The sequence below is a fragment of the Lissotriton vulgaris genome, chromosome 1_1 (assembly GCF_964263255.1).
Source record: "Lissotriton vulgaris chromosome 1_1, aLisVul1.2, whole genome shotgun sequence".
Taxonomy (NCBI): Eukaryota; Metazoa; Chordata; class Amphibia; order Caudata; family Salamandridae; genus Lissotriton; species Lissotriton vulgaris.
In genome coordinates this window covers 1,770,314,200-1,770,338,544 of record NC_141685.1, presented here as the reverse complement: position 1 = coordinate 1,770,338,544, position 24,345 = coordinate 1,770,314,200, and the positions used below count along the sequence as shown (strand labels likewise).

Sequence of the window (24,345 nt, the reverse complement as noted above, 5' to 3'; positions counted from 1 at the left end):
GTTTTACTTTTAAGGCATCTCCTTTTACTATTGAGTCAGGGGCTGACTATATAGCTCACACATGCCTATACTATGCGTATTTCTTGGATATGCTTCAGCCACGGTGTTCTCAAATTTCTATTGAGGGCCAAAAGATCTTTCACACAATCTCTATATGCTGCCAGTATTAGTACAAAGGAACAAGCTGCAGGGGATAGATTAATGTAATGACGGGTGTTTTTCAGTACAGACCTACCCCTAGAAATATGCTCCTTTACAACATTATCTAAGCGATGTGACTGGGAGAAACCATGTCTTATAGTAGTTTCTGTATAACCAGGAGTTGGGGCTGGCAAATTTGTAGTATTAGTAGGAGTAACCGTACTTGGAGAGCCCTGGCATGACGTGGTAACAACAATCAATACTTTTGCAGCTTTGACATAGAATGTGAATATTAAAATTACTTGATTTACAGAGTGTAACTGGTGTATTTATGATCCGTTCTGAAAGCTCCACAAAGTCTGGCTGCAGTAATCGCACACAGGGAGTTAGGGATACCCTACCTTGAAGATCTGGTAACGGTCAGGCCAATTTTAGCTTGGCTAAAGATTTGGGTTAATCCTGAGGCGACCTTAAGTAGGGAAATCCTGAACGACTGCCTGAGTAGAGATAAATGGATGCGAATCCTGTGGCTTAGTTATGTTATGAACGCATTAGAAAATCTGGGCTTCGGGAATCTCTTTGCTGAACCGGCAGCGATTATCACCCAGCACAAAATGATTGTAAAAAAAGCGTTCCTGGCACATAAAGAGACACAGAGAATAGAGCTAGAAAGGGCTAAAACCACGGTGTGCGCTTATAACCTTGTTAAAATTTCAGAGGGAATGGAGCCATATTTATACCTAATACATAATGCGCAGGACAGGTTTTTAATGTGCCGTTTTAGGCTCAATTTATTACCTTATTTATTGGCATTACCACTAGGGTTTTCCACCACAATTGAGCAGAAGGGAACCTGCGGCTGCGACAATAGGTCTCCGCAGGATTCCCTTCATTTTGTATTGTTATGTCCATTTTATTCAATGGCTAGGCGTAGATTCTTGGTTGATATTTTAAAACAAGCTAATATGAAATGTGCTCAGGAGGCCCTGGTCTATCTTCAACAAGCGACTGACCCTCTTACAGTGTGTTGTATTATTAATTTTATCAAAGTGGCGGTTTGATTAAGGGTAACTAGGGTAGGGGGTGGAATGTAATTTCTCAGTGATAGGTTTTAACGATTACGAATGAGAAAATATATTCTTTTTTTCTAATATTTAGTGACCTGATTGTATTATTAATGTTAATGTATATCACTTTAATATGTAGTGATTTGATTGTATGAAGTTTGGGATTCGTATGCTAATTTAAGTGTTCTCTTTTTTTTAAAAAAAATGTATGTTTGTGCTTTTATGGTGATTTTTAATCATCGAATAAAGAATCCAAATGAATGAGTGTAACTGGTTTGTTTGAGACAGCAGATACAGAGTTAATGTTAGCGGGAACACAGTTCACACCACCCAGAGAATGCTGTGGTGCCCTACTAGATAACAGTCCTTCAATTGTGCAGTCTGTAGAGTTTAAACACTCGAAAATCGGCTGCAATAATTGTTAAAAGTTGACTTGAAATTCATGGCCATTTAACCCCTTGTATGCTTGTGACGGAACCGCTCCGTCACAAGCCACGGGTGAGCTGTGCTTGTGACGGAACGGTTCCGTCACGGCCCGCTCGGCGCGCCTGCGCGGCGCTGATTTCGCGCCTGCGCGGCGCGTTCCTTTGGGCGGGCGCGTTCGTGACGGAACCGTTCCGTCACAAGCACAGCTCACCTGCGAGCCGTGACGGAGCGGTTCCGTCACAAGCACGTGACCACCGCACGGCCGCCCTACCCCCTTAGCGCTGCGGCGGAATAGCCGCCGCAGCAAAGGGGTTAAGGAAAATGTTGTAGCATCCTGATGCAGGCCGTTGCTGATTGGCGGTACTGGTGATCCCAAAGAGGAAACAGCCTTTCTATTTTTTTTGGCTGGGCATGTGAGGGTTATTTTGGCAGATCCTCTTTTCCTTTTGCCATTAGTTCCAGATGACATAAGTAAGGGGAGAGCTTCAGTGGCACAGAGGGCACTAGGGGTTGCCATTGAAGGTTGGGAAGCAGGCAAAGTTTCTGTTAATTGTACCTACAGTTCTTGCGGCTAAATACCGGCAAGAACATTGCCCCCTTTGAGATAAAAGGGGGTCGTCGGTTACCCACCCAATCCCCTCACCCAGCAAAAGCCACCTTTCTGTAGGAGCAATCCCCCTTTCCAGAGCCATATTTGCCTTGGTTAAAAAGGTGTCCAGAGATATAGTAGTTACCTCTACAGTGGGAGCAGCGTCTCCTTTTTCTTGCCCATGATGAGCCCCCTCAACGTTCGAGGGAGGGCCTCCTTCGGGCATGGACGGGCCCACCCTTGGCCCAGGCTTTGCCCAGGCGCGGCCCACCTGCGTGCCACAATGCGCTTCAATGCAATGAAGTCCTGCAGGTGCTGATGGGGGTTGAAGTCTCCCCTGCGGCAATCAAGCGGCTCCCCCAAACAGCAAGCACCAGGAAACAGACAGGTGAACTCAATCATTCAACATAAGAACGAAACACTAGAACCTAATTTAATTTAGGTTTGCAGATGCGTTATGAACTGATCTAACTTACTTAACTGAACTGAACCAGATGACTTAAAATTCAAATGTATCACTTAGCAGGCTCACTTAAACTGATGTAAACTTGTTTTAGCATGGTTTCTAAACAGTGTATTTCTTTTCACAGTTTCTGAGAATAAGGCACTGTGTCATCCCTCTTCAGTGGATTCTCTCTCAACTAGTGCTGCTACTGAGGATCATGTGTCCATGGGCGGGTGGGCCGCGAGAAAATGTCTACGAGTTATAGAACACGTGGAACAAGGTAAACCTTCAACTGTTTCTCCCAATGTACCAGGTTGTGCAGCTCTATGTACAGAAATCCTATCCGTTCATATCTTCAACACGGAAATCCGTAAATGATAGATAGATCCACTGAGTGTCTCTATTTTGTGCATTGCATCCATAGTTACATACGTTTGAAGCAGGCACTTTTTCTTTCTCTCAGACTAAACCTACATACATACTTCCTGAATATATTGGTTGGGTTTAACAAAAAAGTTTTAAAATCAAATATTGAAAAATCATGGAATTTAAAATCTAGTTGGTTCATTTCAAGTACAGAAAGTCTATTATCTATAATTGTGACAAGTTTTGCACAGTCTAGTAATATTGACTACCGCTTTCCCAGTTTGCTCTCACCTTGCTAAAGAGTTGAACAGAGAGTAATCTATTGATGAACCTTCCCTTTAAAGCTTTTATTTTTTTAATTGGTCTATGATGTCAGATTTTGTTTACATTACACAATTACCAATTATTTCCCTGAAAGGTATCAGATAGACAAACACTCCATCTGTAATACAAAACCAGGGTGAAAATGACAACTGTAGGATTCTTGAGTTAGAATCTTTTGTGCCAGTACAAATGTTTCTGTTTGTTTTTATATTGAAGGATACTTTCTAAATGTGTTTAATTTCACATAAGCTGCCCCTTAAGGAGCAGAAAGCACACTAGATGCTAAGGAGTTATGAAAAAAAGGGTGTGTGGTGGCCCACCCTGGCATCGGACCCACTCCAAATAGCTAAACTAATTATTCTGTCGCTCCGGGATGCAAATTGAGTCTTTACTCCCAGTCCCCTTTCCTGGGGGTGAAGTTAGAAAACCCATTAGACACCAGGGAAAATAATTCAAAAAAATTGAGGGGGCTCAGAATTCTTTCTGCCTTGCTTTGGGGGATATGTTAGGGGCGGTTACCATGAATCTACTCCAAGGGAGGAAGGAAACCTACTTGAGAACAGGGATATTATTTCAATGACAAAAGGGGGGGGGGGGCGGTGCATCCCAAGCAGGCATTACTCCTTGCTCCAACTCCATAATAACTAGTGTAGGGTAGTAAACGTCACTCTGCCGGTGGAGTTTGCTGAGTGTTGCCTATTCTGCGCTCCCCTTGGAGTGCAGAGTTTTGGCAAAAACTTCATCTTCCGCCGCGTAGCAGTGTTTACTGCCACAAGTAATACAAAACAGATTGTCCTGGGGCCCTGGGTGGGGGCACCCTTCTCCAGAAGAGGTGACTGCATTAAAGAAAGGTCCCAAAGCTAATTGTGTGCTTGTGAGGCAGCCGGTGCTGACACAAGGAGAGCATTCAATGTTAAAACACTTTATTCCCCACCCTCCATCCCTGCCGCCTGCTTGTCTTCTCTAACTGAATTAACCTTTCTGGGGTTTTCTGTTTATTGTGTTTTCACCTTGCCAAGGCTCCTGTGTCTGGCACCTACCCTCCCACTGTGTGCCCTAGGCAGGCCTGAGGAGGGGGGTCTTATTAACAGGAGACCCCAGCAGGCCATAGCCAGCCGAAGTAAGACTCGCACACCTGCCTTATGCATAAATATAAACAGCTTGTGAGTGTGGCAGACTAATGCAGGCTGCATTCTGGGACTTGAAGTTCAGCTGAAGTTTCTTCAAAGGTTAGGCGAGGGTGTCAGACATGCAAGCCACTGGAACTGTCTTCTAGCTGTTTTGGCAGCAACGTGTTCGTTTTAGTGGGTGAAATAGGTGTGTCTGTTAAGTTCATCAGGTAAGTGTTTGTTGTAAGTTAAACGTTTTCTTCATTGTTCATTCAAGGGGTATGAGAAGATATATATATATATATATATATATATATATCACAAAGTCTGTGTTAAGAGAAAGAAATGATTCCAAGTTGCTGTTTGTAGCCTTGGTGTGTCTTTAATACAGATGTGCTTGGTTTTCATAGATGAACAGCCAACATGTTTTGCCCAAACATGGGCTTCTTCAGGGTGATTTGAGGGTGCTGTAATCTCGCCAGGGGAGTATAGTTAGGTCCGTAAGTGTTCCTGTCCATGTCGGGACTAGGTTGAAGCAGGGTCTATTTTATCATATAGTACCCCTAGGCCCTTTTTGCCCACACCTGGGCCATCCGTGTAACTCAGCCAGCATGAACCCCTACGTAGGCCCTGCTGTTTTTCTGTAGGCCCTTTGTTAAATTGACCAGAGCCCTGCACCCATTTTTCTTTACAGCAGGCTCTAAGCCTGTCTGACTAAAAATCTTAGCCAGCTTCTTTCTGTGAGGTACACTACTCCAGTCAAGCTAGCCCCCACCCTTTCCATGTGCGCAAAGTTCACTGTCTCAAAGTTCACTGTCTCTCCCTCTATCCTGTCGACATATAGCATACCACATCCTGGGTCTGAACATGAGAATAGAAAAGTTCCCACCACAAGAACGTCAGACCAGGGGAATAGATGTGGCAACCAGGCCATTGCTATGTATGTTTCTGCTTGCCCTATGAAATTTAAGACAAGCGCTTAGCCTGAGAATATAACCCTTGACCTAGTATATGTGGGCATGAGATGATGTTGCTGTAGGCACTTCTCACTGCATTAAAGAGTATAAAAGAAAGCCCACGGGGTTCTTGTGGGACTACCCCACCCATCTGTTGGTAGATGGCAGGCGGGTGTGGGTGCTCCCCAAGAGCTCTTGTTTTTTTTATTTTAAGATACAATTTAACTTGCCAATGTATTTGCTGTATGTGCTACGTATGCTATTTTGTCTCTAAATTGGTGATTTCTTACTGAGTTTGATACTTATAATTGCAAGGCTGCTAACTTTTAGGTTTAAACATGAGTACTCTCAGCATTTTAGCTCAAATGTGTTTTGCATTCTGAGAACATTTTCCTTGATTCAAATTAAGTTTTTCATAATGCATTTATAAATGTGTCTTTGAGGTTTTTACTCTGCACATCCTATGTTGCATTTTCCGAAGTGTCTCTCTTCAAAAGATTTCAATGCCTTCTGAGTCCTATTGAGAATTATATAAAAATGCTTTCTGTTTGGTAAGACTCTCTATGAATGCAAGGTCACTATATTTTGTATTCTGTATTTTAAATGCCTTTTTCTTGAAGTTGCACCTTCTAAATAAATCTGTTAAACCTTTTGGCTTAGTTTCCATGGCTCACATGTTTGTTTCCTTCATTTTTAGTACGAGCATTCCTGCGCACCCCGCCTCAAGTTAAGCTGCCCCTTAATCATTCCCTCGAACAGTTGGCAAAGGTGCCCCCTAGCCCCCCTGGACCCCAAAAGGCTACCAGTAACAAGTTAATGAAGAATGTACCTCTTATTTATAAGAACTATTGGTCCATTAAGTGAGAGACCATAGGTCTCCATCTCTATCGTATGGGTCCGTTTCAGAGGCAAGAGGTGTTTGCGTGAATTGCTTCTTATGCGGCCCGTGTCCGGTGGCGTCTAGTTCTGGTGGGAGGTTGTGATGTCCCGTCAGTACTAGGCGCCACCAAACACGGCCCGCATACGAAGCAATTAACGCAAACATCTCTTGCCTCTGACACGGACCCTTATGACAGAGACAGAGGTAAATTCTTCATTACCTACCATCTATGAAAAACCAAGCACATCTGTATTAAAGACACACCAAGACTACAAACAGCAATGTGGACTCATTTCTTTCTCTAAACACAGACTTTGTGATTTACTTTATATATATATATATATTGCCTCTCATACCCCTTGAAAGAATGTTTAACTTTGTGGTCAAGTGGCAGCTGGCCATCTGAGGTGGGCAATATTGTGGAACATACGTGACTTGACTGGGCAGTGCAATCCTCCAGACCCCGGCTGTCTTTATCTAAGATTAGTTTTCTTCATTGTGTATTGTGTCAAAAGAGGACTGATTGGCAACTCCTCATTGATTGCTACTGTCCCCCTGATGTTCTAACATTAGCATGAGATCGGGAGACCCACTTCCCCAATAATAGCCCTCCCCTCCCCCCAGCAACAGGGATAATCTACATCAGAGGGTGTTTCTGTGAGCTGTTTAAACTGTATTTACTGGGGCCTGTGCACTTCGTTTTTTGGCCAACCGGGGGAGTAAAGTTTTATTCAAACAGTATTGTTAGATTTCGAGTTAGTGAAGCCTTTACCTGCAGAAGTCCAAAGTGTGGATTGAGCCTGTCTGTCTCCTAGGAGATTCCGAACAGGAAAAGCAGCTCCCCACCCCCAGGCCAGCAGACCATTGACTATTCATCTACCAGGAAAGTCTGAGCCCTCCTCTCACACCTGCCCAGGCCCTTTAAGGCCTTGCTGGGTGCACCCCAAATCATTCTCCTCCATCTTGTGAATTGCAGTCTACCTGTGCTCAGATTGCAGTGAGCAGAGTCCAGGAAGTGGTAAGGAGACAGACTAGTGCTGTCTCTTCCCAAAACAAAAGTTGTTTAAAAAACGATTTTCCCTTTCTGTGATTACTGTCTTTACATGTGGTTGTTACAGTGTAAAATTGCAATTTTGACCTGCCTGTGATTGCATATTTTATCACCTGTTTTGGGTTATAAACTTGTGGTTTTCCCTGCCCATGATTGCTTGCATTTAACGTGTTGAATTGTGGGATTTGCAGTCCAACCTCTGTAGTTTATCCCTCTCATTCCTTGGTAACAAATCTGTTTTCCCTCCAAATTTCTCCTTTGCTCTGTGCTAAGACCTGTGTGTTAAAACAGTGCACCCCCAGCCACCATTTTTTGTTCACAAGCCAGTTAGGCCAGCCCCCCTGCTCCCCCAGCAACAGGGATATTCTACATCAGAGGGTGCTTCTGTGAGCTGTTTAAACTGTATTTATTGGGGCCTGTGCACTTCGTTTTTTGGCCAGCAGGGGGAGTAAAGTTTTATTCAAACAGTATTGTCAGATTTCGAGTTAGTGAAGCCTTTACCTGCAGAAGTCCAAAGTGTGGATTGAGCCTGTCTGTCTCCTAGGAGATTCTGAACAGGAGAAGCAGCTTCCAACTCCCTGGCCAGCAAACCTTGTCTGAGGTCGCTGGGATCTTATTTGGTCTGCTAGTGGTTGGTTGTTGGAATAGTTGTGGGACTGAGAGTAGGGTTAGGCTTTATAGTGGAAGTAGGGACTAGGGCTACATGTACCATTGACTGCTTGGACTTGGGTTGGGACTACTGGTAGGGCTAAGGCCTTTATTGGAAGTAGAGATCAGGGGTTTTGAACTGATTGGGTGCTTGGACTAGGGCTAAGATTGGCAGTAAGGTCCTGGTCTCCTATTGGTTCTAGATTTTAGGGCTAGTGTTGTGATTGGATAGTGTTAGGGGTAGGGTTCCCATTGGCTGAAGGGGTCACCTGATTACCAGGGCTATAAAAAAGGCCAGGTTAGGGCATCTCAGCCCAGGCGTCGGCAGAGAGGACAAGGGTAGTTGCCTGTTTGAGCCGTTAAGGGCGGAGAGGACATGGGTAGTTGCCTGTTTGAGCCTGTTAAGGGCGGAGAGGACAAGGGTAGTTGCCTGTTCGGGCCTGTTCGAGACTGGTCGGGACTAGGGCCAGAAATGCTGCCCTTTTTCTCATTTAGCAATACCCAAAACTCCTTTTTACTTATCCAAAAGCTTCCTCCTATTGCTAAGACCTAAAAAAAAAAAATATTTTTAAAAGTCACCTACTCTTTTATCCCTCCACTATCCTTTTCAATCGAAATTAACAGACTAACATGTTCACTTCTTAAATTCCATATTAACCTATACTAGTATACTACCCAAATAACTGAATAACATATCCCCTACTCAAATTACTTCATTTTTTTTAATATACTAATTTCCAACAGTAATCCTTTATGGGTTCCGGAGTGGTGTGCTACTCGCCAGAAAAGCGATTCAACACCCAACAGGAGTAACAAGTTCTATATGAATGCAAATCTTTCTTCCCCTTTTATCCCTCCGCTATCCTTCTCACGCCAAGTAACTGACTAATATCCACCACTGAAATTTTACTTCATATTTCACCATATTAATTCACCACTAATCCTTTGTAGGCTTCCTGAATAGCGTGCGTCAACAAGCGCTATATAAATACAAACCTTTGTCCTCCTCTATCCTTCTGCTATCATTCAAAATCCAAATAACTGACTAACCTAGCCACCATTTAAAATGTACTTGCATGTTTCACTATACTAATTCAACACTAGTCCTCTCTGGGTCCCGTAGTAGCTTGCTACTCGCCGAAAAAACGCTTTGACGCCTCGTCAGGGGTAGTAAGCGCTATATAAATGCAATTACAATACAATACAGAGGGTTTGTTAGCTAAGGAATGAATGATTCTTTTTCATTATACAACAAATGGAAAATTAGCTTTCAAATTAGCATTTGATTTGAGGTCACAATATTGCTTCTGCACCTCCTAATGGGCCCGCAGTGACGCGCATGGCAGAGATTGCTTGTAGCCCCAATTAGGTTTCCCTGATATTTTGAAAACAATAATGCGACGCGGTGTTTGCTGTAATTTAATAACCCGCTACCCCAGTTGCTCGGTGTGGTACGAGCTTCCTTGCACCATTGCGATGCCGCCCACTAAGCTCCACTCTTTATGCAGCTTAATGATGCCCGAAGCAGCACATCCTGGTCACAGCTGCGAGCAGGTGTGTCCCTGTGAATCCTCATACTTACCCTGACCTTTGCAATCCACAAAAGGCAACAGCCACCCTAACTTGCCCACCCTTCAACCCCTGCAGCCCATGGGACAGCAGCCTTCATGAGTAATTAAATTTACCACCTTCTATGGTATCAGAGGGTTAATGTCCGCATCTATTCATGTATGTAAGGGGAGTGGGCAGAACTCTCAGGAATTGTGAAGAGTTTTTATCTAACTGCAAAGTAGAACTCCGCAAGGTCTGCCCACCCCTAATCATGGCCCCAGCAGTCTTTCTGCTGATCCCAGAGATATATAAGGGCAGTTTCATTTAATGTACCCCACAAGGGGGCTGAAAGCCCACTCCGACCCAACCCAGAACATGGCCAAGAGACCTTCTGCCCTCCATGGGAGACAGATTGGTAGGGTTTCCCAAGGAGCACAAAGCTCACTACCCCACTGATGTTTTTATACATGTAAATGAATAAAGTAGAGGCGAGCACACATTTGTCTAAACTCCTCATTACTAAGGCCCCAACAGTGTTTCCTCTCTGAGGGGGAAGTTTGGAGCAGTTGCCCCCAACCTGGCCCTAGGAGGTCCAAAAAGGTCACTGGATTCCAGGGAAATATAAATAATATGGGTGGGGGCCAGCCATTGGCATGACAAAAGTTGAGGGGGGTTTAATCCGAGCTCTCAGGCCGGAGTAATGGGGTGAGGGGGCCCCCCGCAGCCCGGGGCCCACCTGCACAGCGGGGTTCTGTTACACCAATGGGGCCAGCTTATCCTTACATTTGGCCTATCCACATCCCTAGTGCTGAAACAACAGCTCTTCCCCCCTCAAGCCTAGAGCATCTGGTTATTTCATGGTTAGGAGTGTTTTGGATCTGTTAGAAAGACTATTTAACACCAGGACTCTCTTGCTGAGTAGCTGTGCGCTCTACAAATGCACATCATTCATTCATCCACACGGCAAGTGACAATATTTGTATTTTTGGAGGGTCTGGTTATCACATATGGGCCAGCAGAGAGGGGGTAAAGAGAGAGTGTAAATGCCAATATCCTCTGACTTGCTCTGGTGAATGGCTGCAGTATACAGGTTCTGGGTCAGTCGGCAACCCAGGAACCATATAACCTGGGAATTTATGAAACGTAGAGACCTAGACATATCATTATAAGCAGTAGCTCTGTTTTTGGCTCTGGGTATTAAGTGTTTTTGGACACACGGCAAGCACCATAAATCCATGCAACTAGAAGCGTCTGATGGTTGTAATGGTGTATTACTTTGGTAAATATGTTATTTAGGCACAAATTATAGGTTGAAACGTAACCTATTTCGATATTTTCATTCTTTTTGAATTTCAACAGCTAGTTTCTTTGAGAAACCCATTAGTGATATGCATAAACGACCTCTTACACAATTTAGAATTATGTCTACTTTTTAGAAATGTCTAGCTTTCTGTGTTCACCAATGATTGTTACTCCGGTTTCCACTACAGACTGTAAAAAAAAGGGAAAAATCAACCACAATCTAGGAAAATGCAAATACAGTAGTTAATTGTTTTTTCATTTTTGTTTTTCACCTATGCTTGTCTCTGAAAGGTGTAAAGATCCTTTTGTAGAAAAAAAATGTCTTTCCCTTTTTTCAAACCCCCCACACTCCCCCTCCCCCCCCCCAACATTTTGCTATATTTTGGCTTATTTGTTGGTTGCCTCAAAGGAAATACAAAAACACTTGCTATCTTTAAAATCCCCTACATGTGGGAAAAATTTACAAAAAGTTGTCCTGGATACGTTTGTTGAAAAAAGCTCTGAAGACTCAAGCACAAACTTCCCCAAACATCAATAAAAGGACCAAATGACAGTGGGGAGAAAGCCTCAGCAGCTAGAGGGTTAATGTGGATGTTTTTTTATATATTTGTGTGTGAATGTTGAGAGATGGAGTGGCGTTTGACTGGTGGTTGGTAGTGCTTCTTGATGCTGTATCCTATGGCTCCTGCTTCTGGATTAAACGTGGATTATCACATAGGACATCTGTCTACAGTTTAGTAACAAGTGGCCCACCAGGACGCTAGTGAATACTGTTGCTTGCCTTTGGTTTAAAAAGGTTATGGTGAGATGGAATCTGCCTGTCTCCATGCGGTGACGTAGCTACCAACTTGTCACTGTGCTCATCTATGGGCATATATAAAGATGTGCTGACTATAGCGCCACCCATCAAGAGCATATAAAGTCTTTAAGGACTTAAGAGGTGGAAAAGATGCTGGCCCCATCGGTATGCCAGTGCTATTGTTTGCTAGCAATTTGAGTAAAATACACCAGCTGCCCATGTGCCTGGGTGTAAGATTGCCTCTTTTAGCACATGTAACAAGCAAGCCTGCCAGTGAGGTCATAATAAACCTATAGGCATGGGATGGTTTTGTGGCAACACTGATTCAATCAATCAATCAGGAGAATTGTAAGCGGGCTGGTCACCGAGAGGGTCTCACGGCGCTGGGGGGGATAAGACCTGGCTCTTCGACTGAACGGAGATGCTTGAGTGTCTTCTTGAATATGTTCAGAGAGGGGTGCATGTCTGATGTCGATAGGGAGGTCGTTCCAGGTCTTGGCCCGCGATGTAGGAGAAGGCTCTTCCACCTGTTGTGGCTTTGCAGGTCAATGGGGTTTCTGCAAGGGCGAGGTCGGTGATAGGAGTTTTCTTTTGGGTGAGTAGAGGGAGATTCTCTCATTGAGGTATTGGGGCCGGTGTTGTGGAGGCATTTGTAGGCATGGGTGTGTATCTTGAAGGTGACTGTCTTCTCAGTGGGGAGCCAGTGGAGGGTACGCAGGTGTTGGGTGATGTGTTTGTTTTGAGGGACGTCGAGGACGAGCCTGGATCCAGTGTTCTGTATGTTCTGGAATTTGTGGGGCAGAGACTTGTTGATCCGGACGTAGAGGGCGTTTCCATAGTCCAGTCTGCTGGTTATGAGTGAATGGGTGACGGTCTTCCTTGATTCGGGGGGTTCCATTTGAAGGTCTTTCGGAGGATGCTGAGGGTGTTGAAGCAGCTGGAGGCAACGCCGTTGACCTGTCGTGCCATAGAGAGGGAGGAGACGAGTATGATGCTGAAGTTTTGGGTGTGGTCCGTGGGGGTGGGAGGGCTGCCGAGGGCAGTGGGCCACCAAGTGTTGTCCCATGCAGAGGGGGAGGGTCCGAGGGCTTCTGTGTTCTCCGAGTTGAGCTTCAGGCAGCTGCTGTTCCTCCAGGATGCAATGTCCTTCATTCCTTCCTGGAAGTTGAGTTTGGTGGTCACAGGTTCCTTGGTGAGGGAGAAGAGGTGCTGGGTATCGTCTGCGTAGGATACTATGCTGAGTCCATGTGTCGGACGATGGCGGTGAGGGGTCCCATGTAGATGTTGAAGAGTGTGGGGCTGAGCGACGATCCTTGGGTTACTCCATAGTTGGTTTCCGTGGGTTCGGAGAGGAAGGTGGCAGTCTGATCCTTTGGGTTCTGCCGGTGAGGAAGGAGTTGGTCCAGTCGAGGGCGGTTCCCTGTATGCCAGCGTCGTGGAGTCTGGCAGTGTGAGACGATGTTGAACGCTGCAGAGAGGTAGAGTACGATCCATGGTGTGTCCTTGGTCGAGGGTTGTGCAGATGTCATCTGTGGCGGCAAGTAGAGTGACCTCTGTGCTGTGGTTGCTGCGGAATCCGAATTGGGAGGGGTCGAGGATGGGGTTTTCTTCAATGAAATTTGTCAGCTGGGCATTGACAATCTTCTCAGTGACTTTGACCGCGAAAGGGAGGAGGAGATGAGTCGGTCGTTCTTGAGGTCCGTGGGCTTCTTGAGCAGGGGTCTAACTTTTGTGCATTTCCAGTTGTTGGGAAAGGTGATGGTCTTGAAGGTGGTGTGGTGGGCAGGGGTCCGTGAGGGCCTCTGAGTGGATTCCTTTCATGGTTGAGGTGGTGTCTTCGATGGTAACTGGAGTGCAGGAGGAGATGGTAGACGGGCTGGTGTTGCTGGTGAGGGAGGTAGTTTTGGTGTCAGGTGTTTGGTCATTGAAGTAGTCGGAAAGACCTTTGATTTTCAGTTGTAAGTAGGATTTGAACTTGTCGCCGAAGTCCTCGGCGGGAGTTATGTCTGGGGTTTTGCTGGGGGGCTTGGTGAATGTTATGCTATGTTATGTTATGTTATGTTATGTTATATGAGACCTATAATGCGCTCAATTACTCCTGAGTATCCTTGCGCGATATGGACTGCACACAAGCCGAAGGAGAAAGATTAGAAAGCCTGATTGAAAAGATGAGTTTTAAGAAGTTTCTTAAAACAACGGAAGTCCTGGGTGTGGTGCAACGAGACAGGAAGACTATTCCTGTCTCGTTGCGAATTCCTGGATGACGTTGAAGAGTTCCTTGGAGTTGCTGGAGTTGGCGAGGATTTCGTTTTGGATGAAGGTCCTTTTGATGGATCTGATGCCTTGCTGGTACTCCGTCATGGCGTTCTTGTAGGGAGTGCGATCTTCTAGCGTTTTGTTGTTTCTCCAATTCTTCTCAAGACATCTGCAGGTGTGTCTGGTTTCTTGGAAGTCGGTGGTAAACCAGGTGGCCTTCCTGGGGCACTGTCTGTTGGAGTTGCGTAGGGGTGCAAGCTAGTCTGCGCAGTTGAAGATCCATTTGTGGAGTTCTTTGGCCGCAAGGTTGGCATTGGTTGAGGTGGTGGGGGCGTCGCGGCTGAGGGTGGAGTTCAGCTTTTCCTTCGTGATTTTGCTCCATTTCTTTGTGGGGGTGTGGTGTAGGTTTGGGGTGGTGGGTTAGTTGACAGGTAAGTGTACGCAGTGGTGGTCCGTCCACGGGGGTTGCATGGTGTGGCTGAAATGGATGCTGTTACCTCCTGCGAAGATGGGGTCTAGGGTATGCCCTGCCTTGTGGGTGGGCATGGTGACTATCTGTTTCAGGCCGATGTTGGCAAGGTTGTCCAGGAGGCTGGTGGAGTTGGGTTCGCTGGGGTGGTCGAGGTGGAAGTTCAGGTCTCCAATGAGTATGTAGTCCATGGATGCAATGGCGCGTGGTGCGATGAGGTCGGTGATGGTCGTGGTGAACGATGCACGCGGTCCGGGGGGTCTGAAGGCAAAGGTGCCATGAAGTGTGGTTCTGGGACTGGTCTGGATCTAGAAGGGAAGGTGTTCGGTGGTGGACAGGGAGTCATTCATGGTGGAGGTGGAGAGTCGGAGGGAGCTCTTGTATGCGATGGTGAGTCCTCCTCATGGGCGGTTGTGGCAGGCTTTCCTCTGGATATTGTATCTGTCAGGGATGGCTGTGGCGATGTCGGGCGGAGGCGGCATTGGTCTAGGTTCCAGTGAAGAAGGCGACGTCTGGTGATAGGATGTTGAGGAAGTCCTAGATCTCAACCGTGTGTTTGTGCACGTTGAGGAGGATGCACCTCAGGGTTCCGGAGGTGTTGGCGTTCAGTGCTGGGGTCATGGCCGTGGTCGGTGCTGATGGTGTTGAAGGTCTGGCGGCAGTGACGGCAGGAGAATTGTCCATGGGTGGTGCAGCTGGCAGTTGTTCTTCCCAGGGTTGAGTGCAAGGAGGGAGGCTGTGCCGTAGCAGTGGATGGTTAGAGATCATGGGGTCCTGGCGCTGGTCGTGGTTGGGTCACGGATGGGCGCACATAGGCTTGCCTTTGCCGCGCCCGCTGAGTGCAGCCACCACCATTAAGTAGGGAAGGGGGAGGGAATCACAACTGGGAGGCGGGAACGAGGAATCAGTGGGGGAGGGGCCACGGGGGCATCAGCGGTGGGAAACAGGCAGGAAACAGGCCATAAAGGTGGGCAAAAAACAGAGAAACAGACAACAGCACGATTACACAATTATAATAAGGCAAAAACAATAAAGCACAAACAGTTACACTGATGCACTTACATTTAAGGCAGAACGAAAACAACAGGACAGCAAACAGAGTATGGGGCCTTGAACCCCTCGCATTGCAGAGTGCGGCACAGCGCGGGCAGTGGCACTCACCAGCGGAGCTGCAGGGGAAGAGAGCAGGGCCCTGACCAAGAGGTCAGAGGTCTGCATTGCATGATGACTGGCCCCCACCCCATATTTCAGGTGTGTACAGAGTCCCCTTATTTGGAGCCCATCTGACCAGTGTGGATAGAGTTATGGAAAGAAAGATTTTTCCTCCCCACATGCCCCCTCAAAAAAGAAGATAGGCTTGTGGCAAAAAAGTCCATTACTATTGTACATTGGGTGGTGAGATTACACAAATCATTTCAGTGGATGTCCAAAATGGGAGATGGTTATTCACAAGCACAGGCTTCTTCCATTGTCTATTTTTGCCCTGGTGTTGCTTTTGAAGATGTTCATGGTGATGGAATGTGCAATTGATCCAGAATAGCAGATCTACAAACTAATAAAATGGATGATGTAGAAACTGTGGCTGCATCATGGTCACATGAACGGCAGAGCAGCTTAGAAACACTTAGGTGGTAAACATGAAGGCAGCTCTTAATCAAACTTGGGAGGACGTATTTAACAGGTGAACAGGATTGAAGAAAGAATACTGACAAAAAAAAATAACGGCTAGAAAGGTGACTATTGCACACCCATCTTCCTACGCATTAATAGCAAACTAAACAAGTTGACATATTGCAGTATTTACATAGTGAAATAAAAAACTTTAAATAACAATGAAAGTGAGTAGATAAATCCTGTCAGGGAAAAGACCTTAAAAAAATGGAACCTATTCTGTTATAACACTATAATATTTACAGGCGTATAGCAACTTGGCACCAAGAAATCCCACAAGCATGGTTGCAGAAAAGCTGCACAGTCATTTATTACAGACTTCTATCCATGATAGAATTCTCTTTGATCTTGCAGACCTTATTGCCCACTCATTCAAATCCAAACAACCACTAGAACCAAAACTCTTCACATCCTTCAAGACACCATCAGATGTATGCACACTTTTCAACAAATTGCGCATAGTCTCTTTCCACAACAGCGCAGACAAGCCTGTGCACAATTTCAAAATCTCATTTTGTAAATATTAATGATGTGAAATTTTAATAACTTTTGCAAAACTTACATTTGGACCCAGAAGTATACCTCTGATTCAAACGTCATGAGAAGAAGCCTCCTGAGAAACATTTTCTGCTTGAACAAGTCTCCTCCTGAAAAAGTTGTGAAAAATTTTGCATAGAATTTCACATATGAAATTTGAGAATTTTGGAGGCATAATAAATTAAAAATCATAGAAGCCTACTATTTACCCATTGTCTACTTTATAGTGGCTTAAAAACCCCTGACTGCTCCTTCCTAATCTTGTTATCTTGTCTTCAAAATTTTGGAACTATGATTTCTTGCATCGCTGTCATTTATTGCATCACTGGTTCATTCTGTGTCACCTGTTCAGATCCAGTTACCATTCAGCTTTGTCCCAATTGTTATCAAAACTCCCTACCACACATTAATTGTAAGATGTTTTTTCTACAACTATATTGAGTGTTGTATGGTAGACCCAAATCAACGTACTCATGGCTTCCCTCAAGTCATGATCATAACAAAATGCATGATGTAACCCTTTTTTTATTACCCTATTCCTACTTTCCACTAACCCAATACTTTGTGGATGATATAGAGGTTTTCGTATCCCAATTTCTTCAAGAACACCTTCATTTCTTGGGAAACAGGCTGCTTTCCATTATCGGTTATAATCATGGATGGCAATTCTTTCTTTTACATAATTCTCCCAAGACTTTGATCATTACCTTTGATTACAAACTTCACTTCTGGCAATCATGAAAAAATAATTTACTACCAACAGCACATGGTTGTTTCCACCATGCACAGTATATATCACACTGAAATGTCTAATGCAATCTTTTCTCATGCTCTACTAAGTTTCACAAGCTCCCTTACCAGCTAGAATACAGTTTTGGTTTACCATTTGTGAATCCATGCACAAGCTACACATTGGTGTTACCTTACCATCCACCTCCTTGTCCAAATCAGGCCACTAGAAGTCCCCTCTGATCTCTCTTCTCATAGCTCGCTTAACTCTAGTTGCCTTCATGGTCCATTTTAAGTACTCTTCCACGCAGACCCAATGGTACCACAAGTACTTAATTCCACCATCACACTCAGTGAAGGCAAGGCAATCCCAAAGCCACAATATGACACAATGAAATACCACAATAGGATACAGCCTCTCCTGCTTACTTAGCTAAACTTTATTAGGCCACCCTATTGGTACGTTTCACATGACTGCTCAAAATTCTGTCTTCTTTCATGTTTTTCACAAAATCCTCCTTAGAAAAACTCATGTCACGCTTCTTACCTCTACTATAACATCTTCCTTATTCTTCTCTTGCTCTCCCTTCTTTAAATGCAATGTTGACAAAGAGCCACCTGTCATATTTTATACTCCTTGCAGAGGAGGAAAATAGATGTTGCTAGAATAACTTTTAAGTAGTCAAGCTACACTGCTGTCATTGTGTATATCGGAATGTGCTTTTAAAAGGAAATATTGTTTGCCTATCAATTTGCCTCCAACAAACTGTGCAAAGAAGATGAACTTATTGAAACAGTTATTCCTAATGTGTCAAAACTGATAAGTTACATGAATCAGGTTTAATGTTCTGTATTTTTATGCTGTATTATTCTCTATTTCTTCTCTTGTAAATGCCACTGGATGCCTCTTAAAGGAAAATGTGTTTGTGCACTGTCAGAGCGATTCTGATGATTTTATTACCTTTAAAATAAAGCGTATAATGCTATAAACACTTTTGTCAGTGAGATCAACTGACCCGATCCATTCACATATATCTATTTTTCATCTAGTCCTTGCCATTGAGCTTCTTGCAGCCTGTCAGGGAATCGAGTTTTTACGCCCACTGAGAACCACAACGCCATTGGAGAAAGTCTATGACCTTGTGCGCACTGTTGTAAGGTAACAGCAAACACAACTTTCCATAGAGGTTTACAGTTTGAAGATCTACTAGCTTTGGTGATAGTTATTTATTTACTAATGTTCTCTGCTTGCTGCCCATCAGGCCTTGGATGAAGGACCGTTTCATGGCGCCCGATATTGACGCAGTTCACAGGTTGCTTGTAGAAAAGAAGGTAAATGACCCTATTCTTTGTGGTTGATAGGTTTAGACATCTATATTTAGAAACATAGAAAAGTGTTTTTCAGTCTATAATAAACTGTGCTGTAGTGGACACATCCACCCACCCACATTTCAATGCCATCTGAGTACTCTGAAAAGGTTCTATAATCCATCCCTGGTTGTTTATCCTTATGTACATCAAATATATCTCTGTGAAGAAAAAAGTGTTGAATGGAATGTTGGAATTACTCTTATCCGCTAGCAATTATTATGGTTGTATACTAGTCCATTATTTTTACCCACTTTGCCACTACAGACCGGAATCAATCAAATGCAGTCAATCTTGGTTCTGACCCAAAAGGTTGAGTCCAGCCCGAACCAATAGGACACATCCCAACTATGTGGGAACACAAAGAGTTCAGAGATGTTTTGGCCTTGACCCACTTTAGTGAGCTGCAGCTTGAGCCCTATTGAACTTCAGGACCGATCTGGCACACCTGTTACCATTAGGATTACTGACTGAAATTAAAGGAGATGGATTGAATACTTCAGTTAGTAACAGCCATTTGTAGCTCAGTTCAATCTCGCAGTGGGAAATGTCCACTACCAAAATATAAGTGAGAGCCTGTCTAGGAATATCTATTGGACCACAGTTTCGCACATTGACAGATTTAACATCCAAGAAGAAGCACAAGAAGGTGAGGTGGACTGACAAATGTCAAAAAGCTTTTGAGGACCTGAAGCAACGTGCAATGCAGCTGTAGGCCCCGGACCTCAGTCTACTCTATACTTTATACCAAACACAGATGTATGCCACGAACAAAGGAGGCGGAGTGGTTTTGGGCCAACTCAGTGTCTAGGGTAGGGAGCATCAGGTGGCCTTTTTTAGTTGTAGGTTACTGCTAAAAAAACAGAACCAGGCAGCCATTGAGAAGGCAGACTTTGCTATATTGTAGACTTGGAGATGGTTCCGACAGTACCTGTTTCGTACTAGGTTTGTGGTTCAAACAGGTCAGAAACCACTCCAATGGTTGACGACAATGAAAGGTGAGAATCCCAGATTTGAGTGATGGTCTGTCTCTCTGCAAGGTCTAGACTGCAAGATGGAGCACAAGGCCAGAATGGACGATGAGAATGCAAATGGGTTTTCATGCGGGTTTTGATGATTCCAATGACCATGCTTCTCCAATGATGGAGTAAAGTTCTGATAGTCTGATCTGGAAGGGGCATCTGTTGGGATGATAATGTCTCCTGCATGGTTTGCTTGCATGTTCCCATGCCCTTCGGGCCCGACTGTATGCATCTGGTATCCTGTTTATTCATTTTGTCCCCTGGCCTGGAAGGGGGTGCACCAAGCATGTTATCATGCACTGCCGGTAAGATACCATATTTGTAGCCAGACCTTTTTATCAGTCATTTTAGTGGAGGCCTATTGGCCCAGTCATGTAAAGTTCTACTTCTATGCACTAACCTTGATCGTAGCGCTAACATTCCAAGTGTACGTTGTGTGTGTTTGTGTGTAGCCTGCCTGATGAGTGCATGGTGTGTATGAGTGGACCAGAGAATTTGAGGTCTTTGGGAGCCATTGTTGATACTCCAAGCTTGGCGTTGTACACAAGATAAAGATGAGTTTGTTTTTCGAGACAGTTTTGGTGCAAAGGAGACCAGGCTGCTTTAACAAATTCTGCTAGCCCTTTTGCTAAGTTGAGCAGATGATAAGGATCCTTAAGAAATTCTGTTAGCCCTGTTGTTGAGCAGAGATGCTGATTAATCTCCAGGTACTATTGCCATTTGGTAGATGGTGAGGATGAAGGGTGGGACTGCAGTCTCTTGTTCAAGGTGAAAGCGACCTCTTAGATGAGGCCACTCTTTTATCTTACCCACTACCCTTACCACTCCCCAGTGGGGCTGATGACACCAGGGGCGGAAAGGTCACACCTCTTTGTGCCTCTGTTGTGGGTACTTCAGACTGAACTACAACCCGGATGTGAGGAGCATCTTTTTTACACAAAAGCTGCATCTGGAGTGTAGTTTGAAGAAGACACTTGAATGGAAAACCAAACTAAACTGGTTCTGAAAATTCCAGACATTGACTCTACATCTCCTGTCTTCTTTGACTTTATGGAAATGGGGCTCACTCTTCCACTTGTTGTTCCAGTTCCACCTTCTCTGTGACTAAGGAAGAGAGTGCTCAGAGGACTACTGTGCAACCAGAGCATGTGTCTGCGTGTCGCCAGTTTCACCAAGGTGAAGGGACATTACCTAAGTTCATACTGTGATGAGAAAGCTGATTACCTGTCCAGAAATGTCTAGAAGCTAACCTGCCTTCTGAGATATAGAAGGATCCTGCCATCCCTTCAGTAGGAGTGACTACCCAGGAGGGGCAAGGTGCAGCATGACCCTTATGCAGAGGGCAAATGAAAGAGAAGGACTGCAGAGAGAGAATTGCATGCACTGCTGTCTTAGGCCCCAGACTCTTCCACAAGATTCCAGGTAGGTGCACCGCAGAGTCACAGAGTGACCCTGAACTCCTGTGCAACCAAGACTGTCTGTGCCAGAAGCCACAAACACTAGGTAGACCAGCCTTGAAGAGTATCCAGCTCTTCCCCTATGCAGCTGCTTCCAACTGCTGGCGCATCACTCACAGACTAAGGACTGAGGAGGCCAATAAAGACTGCAGGGTGAGTGAGTCCATGAGTAGCCAGGCAGGTGCTGAAATAGCCCCCATCACAAACTGTGAAGGATTTGTGAAGGATTTGTGTTTTAAAACTGTTTGATACTGCGTTATACTGAGTACTGGGGTAATCTTCACCTAAGCCTAACCATGCCAGGTACCCAATCTGAGGTGGGAATCACCTGAAACATAATGGGGAGGGAGAACAGGGATCAGTAGTTTAGAGGCGATTCAAACCCACTGAAAGTATTGGGACACCAAATTGCGCCGAATGCTTATCTTGATGTGTAGTATTATGTTCTAGTGTTCATTAAAAGTACTTTTCTTCTTGAGAAGAAAGCAAGTATTGGGTTGCACAAGCTGCTATTATAAGCATGTGAGTTTGCTGAGCTTGAGCACTCCAACTCTACTTCCCCGAGAAGCTTGAGATTGTTTGGATTGCTACCACTGAGATTCAACTGATGAAGGGGTTGTACTTGTCCTATTGTGCAGGCACATAGTAGGATGGACTTTGGGACATCAGAGGTAAATTTCCTCATCCCCCATGGTTGAGGTCCACTATAAGTCAGTTTGGGTCCATTACCCCCTGCTTTCCCCGTAGCCCCCAAACAGGGTATGACAGACTTTAACATGGTTTTTGTGTAGTGCATGTTAACCAGTTGCTTGGCACTTTGGTGCAGAGTTTGTCTGTAATTGTGGGTATGCCCAGGTTGCAGGGTTCCTTGTTAGGAAAATTCCACAGACATTCCCTCGTTGTGAGGAATGAATGTTAAGGTATTCCCTGTGAATGGTGTTTCTGGGGAGGCAGAGTAATAGCGTGCTGGCCTAACCTGTGTGGAGCTGTCTTTGTGGGGATTATTATTGTAGTGGAAGTGTGGTACTTGTACCTAAGCTGAATGAACTGTGAAGCTTGGCCACGTGATATCTCACTAGACACCCACTGTTTGCGCTGGCCACTGCATTTTCCATTTTTTGGTGATGGGGGCAGCGTAAGCTGCTAACAAGCCCTCGTGTATGTGTTTTTTGGATGTGTCTAGAGCTGATGTATTAAGAGCGACTTAATTATTTCTTTCGATATGGCATAAGGTGCGTTATCTAGCTTGGGGTATACATACATACTTTACTTCACTACTAACCTCTTAAGTGCTGCGTCGGGGCGTTGGCTGACGGCAGCACTACCTCCCCAGTGCTGCGCACGACCATTGGACGTCCATTCAGCACTAGTTCCAATGGACAGCGCAGCACTGGGGAGGGATATTTGCGCCGCATCTAAGGTGCTAAGTGTCCAGTGCAACAGTCCTCAAATAAAATAGAATGTGACACTCCTGATTATTCTAAGTAAACAAATGGTTGCCTTGTGGAGTCAATATAGTTTCATTTTTCTTTAATCCTCTTGCATTCTTCCATGGCGCCTGCCTTCGGAGGAAGCCTATCTATTTCTCCTATCATACAAATTCTCAGCTACAGTACTGCAGCAGGATCTAAAATGGCTTCTACTAGTACAATGGTGGATGCGCCCAGAACCTCTTTCCAACTAAGCCTTGCCCTAAGAGCCCTGTTGTTGCAGTTCTTAGTCTTCAAGTGATTGCTTCCCAGACTACTCCATTTGGACACTGAACGACTTCTGTTTAAAGTCCTTGCAAAGTGAGATTAGTAACGTGAATTTAATAAATGGTCAGCACAAGCCTTTGATATGACATGTTAATGTTTATGAGTAGCCAATATACTATGTATATTTTCAAAAGATGTGTTATGACTTCAAATAAAAATCTCTAATATATTCGCTTTTTTATGCAAATGCAACTTCTCACCACATTTGGTCAAATAATTCGATATTAAATTAGTAATGTAAGGAGAGGAGCTTCTGTGTCAATGAACTGTAAATTCTGGTGACATTGGAGTGCTAACATTTTATGATATTTGATTCATTTTTGTTCTGATTCCACAGGTTTGGGAGGTGGCAGTCCCCTATATTGAGAAGTACAGAATGGAACACATGCCCGAATCCAGACCAGTGTCGCCCACAGCTTTTTTGCTGGGTTCAAAAATGAACATGTGTTCTCTCCATGATCATAACGAGCAGTAGAGCAGACTGGTCTTTCTTGTATTACGTTTCTTGAGCATCAGCAGCTAATAGAATGTTTGTGGTCTTGTAACAACACACTCTCAGTTATATGTAAGTGCCCAGGGTCGGTAGAGTTGAGACCAGATTTATCCATACTTCTTTCACCTAAAGAAGGCAGGTGCTCGTCTTGAGCATAGGGAACCTTTTTACTGCATCTTCTAGACCTCTCATTCTGGTCTCTAAACTGCCAATTACTCTATGCAACTGGCTTTGCAAAAGTGTCATCCCTTCTTGCTTTTTCGCTTCAAGAATAGCTCCTGCTGTTAAATATAATAAAAAGGTTATTTGTATGAATAAAGTTATTTTTGGAAACACCTCATTGGATACCTAATGCTTCTTTTGCTACGGAAAGAGCATCTGTTACGTGGAAGCCATCCCCTACATGCTTCTTTCTCATAATCGCTTTCCACACAAATTCCCACCTGGGGCCATATTTTATGAATATGGTGCGCTTTCTTTGCACCGCTCACACAAGGAGAGTGCACCATATTATATTGAGCGCGTTGCCCCCAGTGCAGCCGCAAAGTCGTGCTGCCCTGGAGCAGCACATTCAAGTTAAATACAGAGCGGCTTTGAAGCAGCCAGCCCGTGTTTCACTGTGCTGGTGGCAACCCGCCTGCACTTTTTAGGAGGATTAGAGATCCCCTTGCAGGCGGGTGCAGGGAGTGACTACAGCCGCCTGAAAGGGGATGTCTGGGGGGGGGGGTCCATAGGATCAGTCTCGCCCTCCAGAGGGCTATTATCTGTGAGCACACTGACAGTGCACCACTTTTTAGGTGGCGCACTGGCATTGCACCTTCTGACAGCTTCTTAGCCTCTGATCCCATGTCTATGATATGGCGCGGGTGCAGAGGCCAAGGGATTCCCTCATATGCATGGGATTCAGGCCCCCATGCAAATGGGGGAGCACC

The 24,345-nt window shown here is 44.8% G+C and overlaps 1 protein-coding gene across 1 annotated transcript in view; it reads left to right on the top strand.

Annotated features, from left to right (window-relative positions):
* The window catches only part of HAL (histidine ammonia-lyase), a 372,837-nt gene extending 349,086 nt beyond the window's left edge, over positions 1-23,751 (top strand). The window contains exons 18-21 of the mRNA XM_086919081.1: positions 2,814-2,948; positions 18,367-18,475; positions 18,579-18,648; positions 23,258-23,751. Coding sequence (XP_086775207.1) covers positions 2,814-2,948; positions 18,367-18,475; positions 18,579-18,648; positions 23,258-23,395 — 452 coding nt within the window. The 3' untranslated portion in view covers positions 23,396-23,751. The remainder of the gene's footprint in view (positions 1-2,813; positions 2,949-18,366; positions 18,476-18,578; positions 18,649-23,257) is intronic.
* Positions 23,752-24,345: the final 594 nt, after the last annotated feature.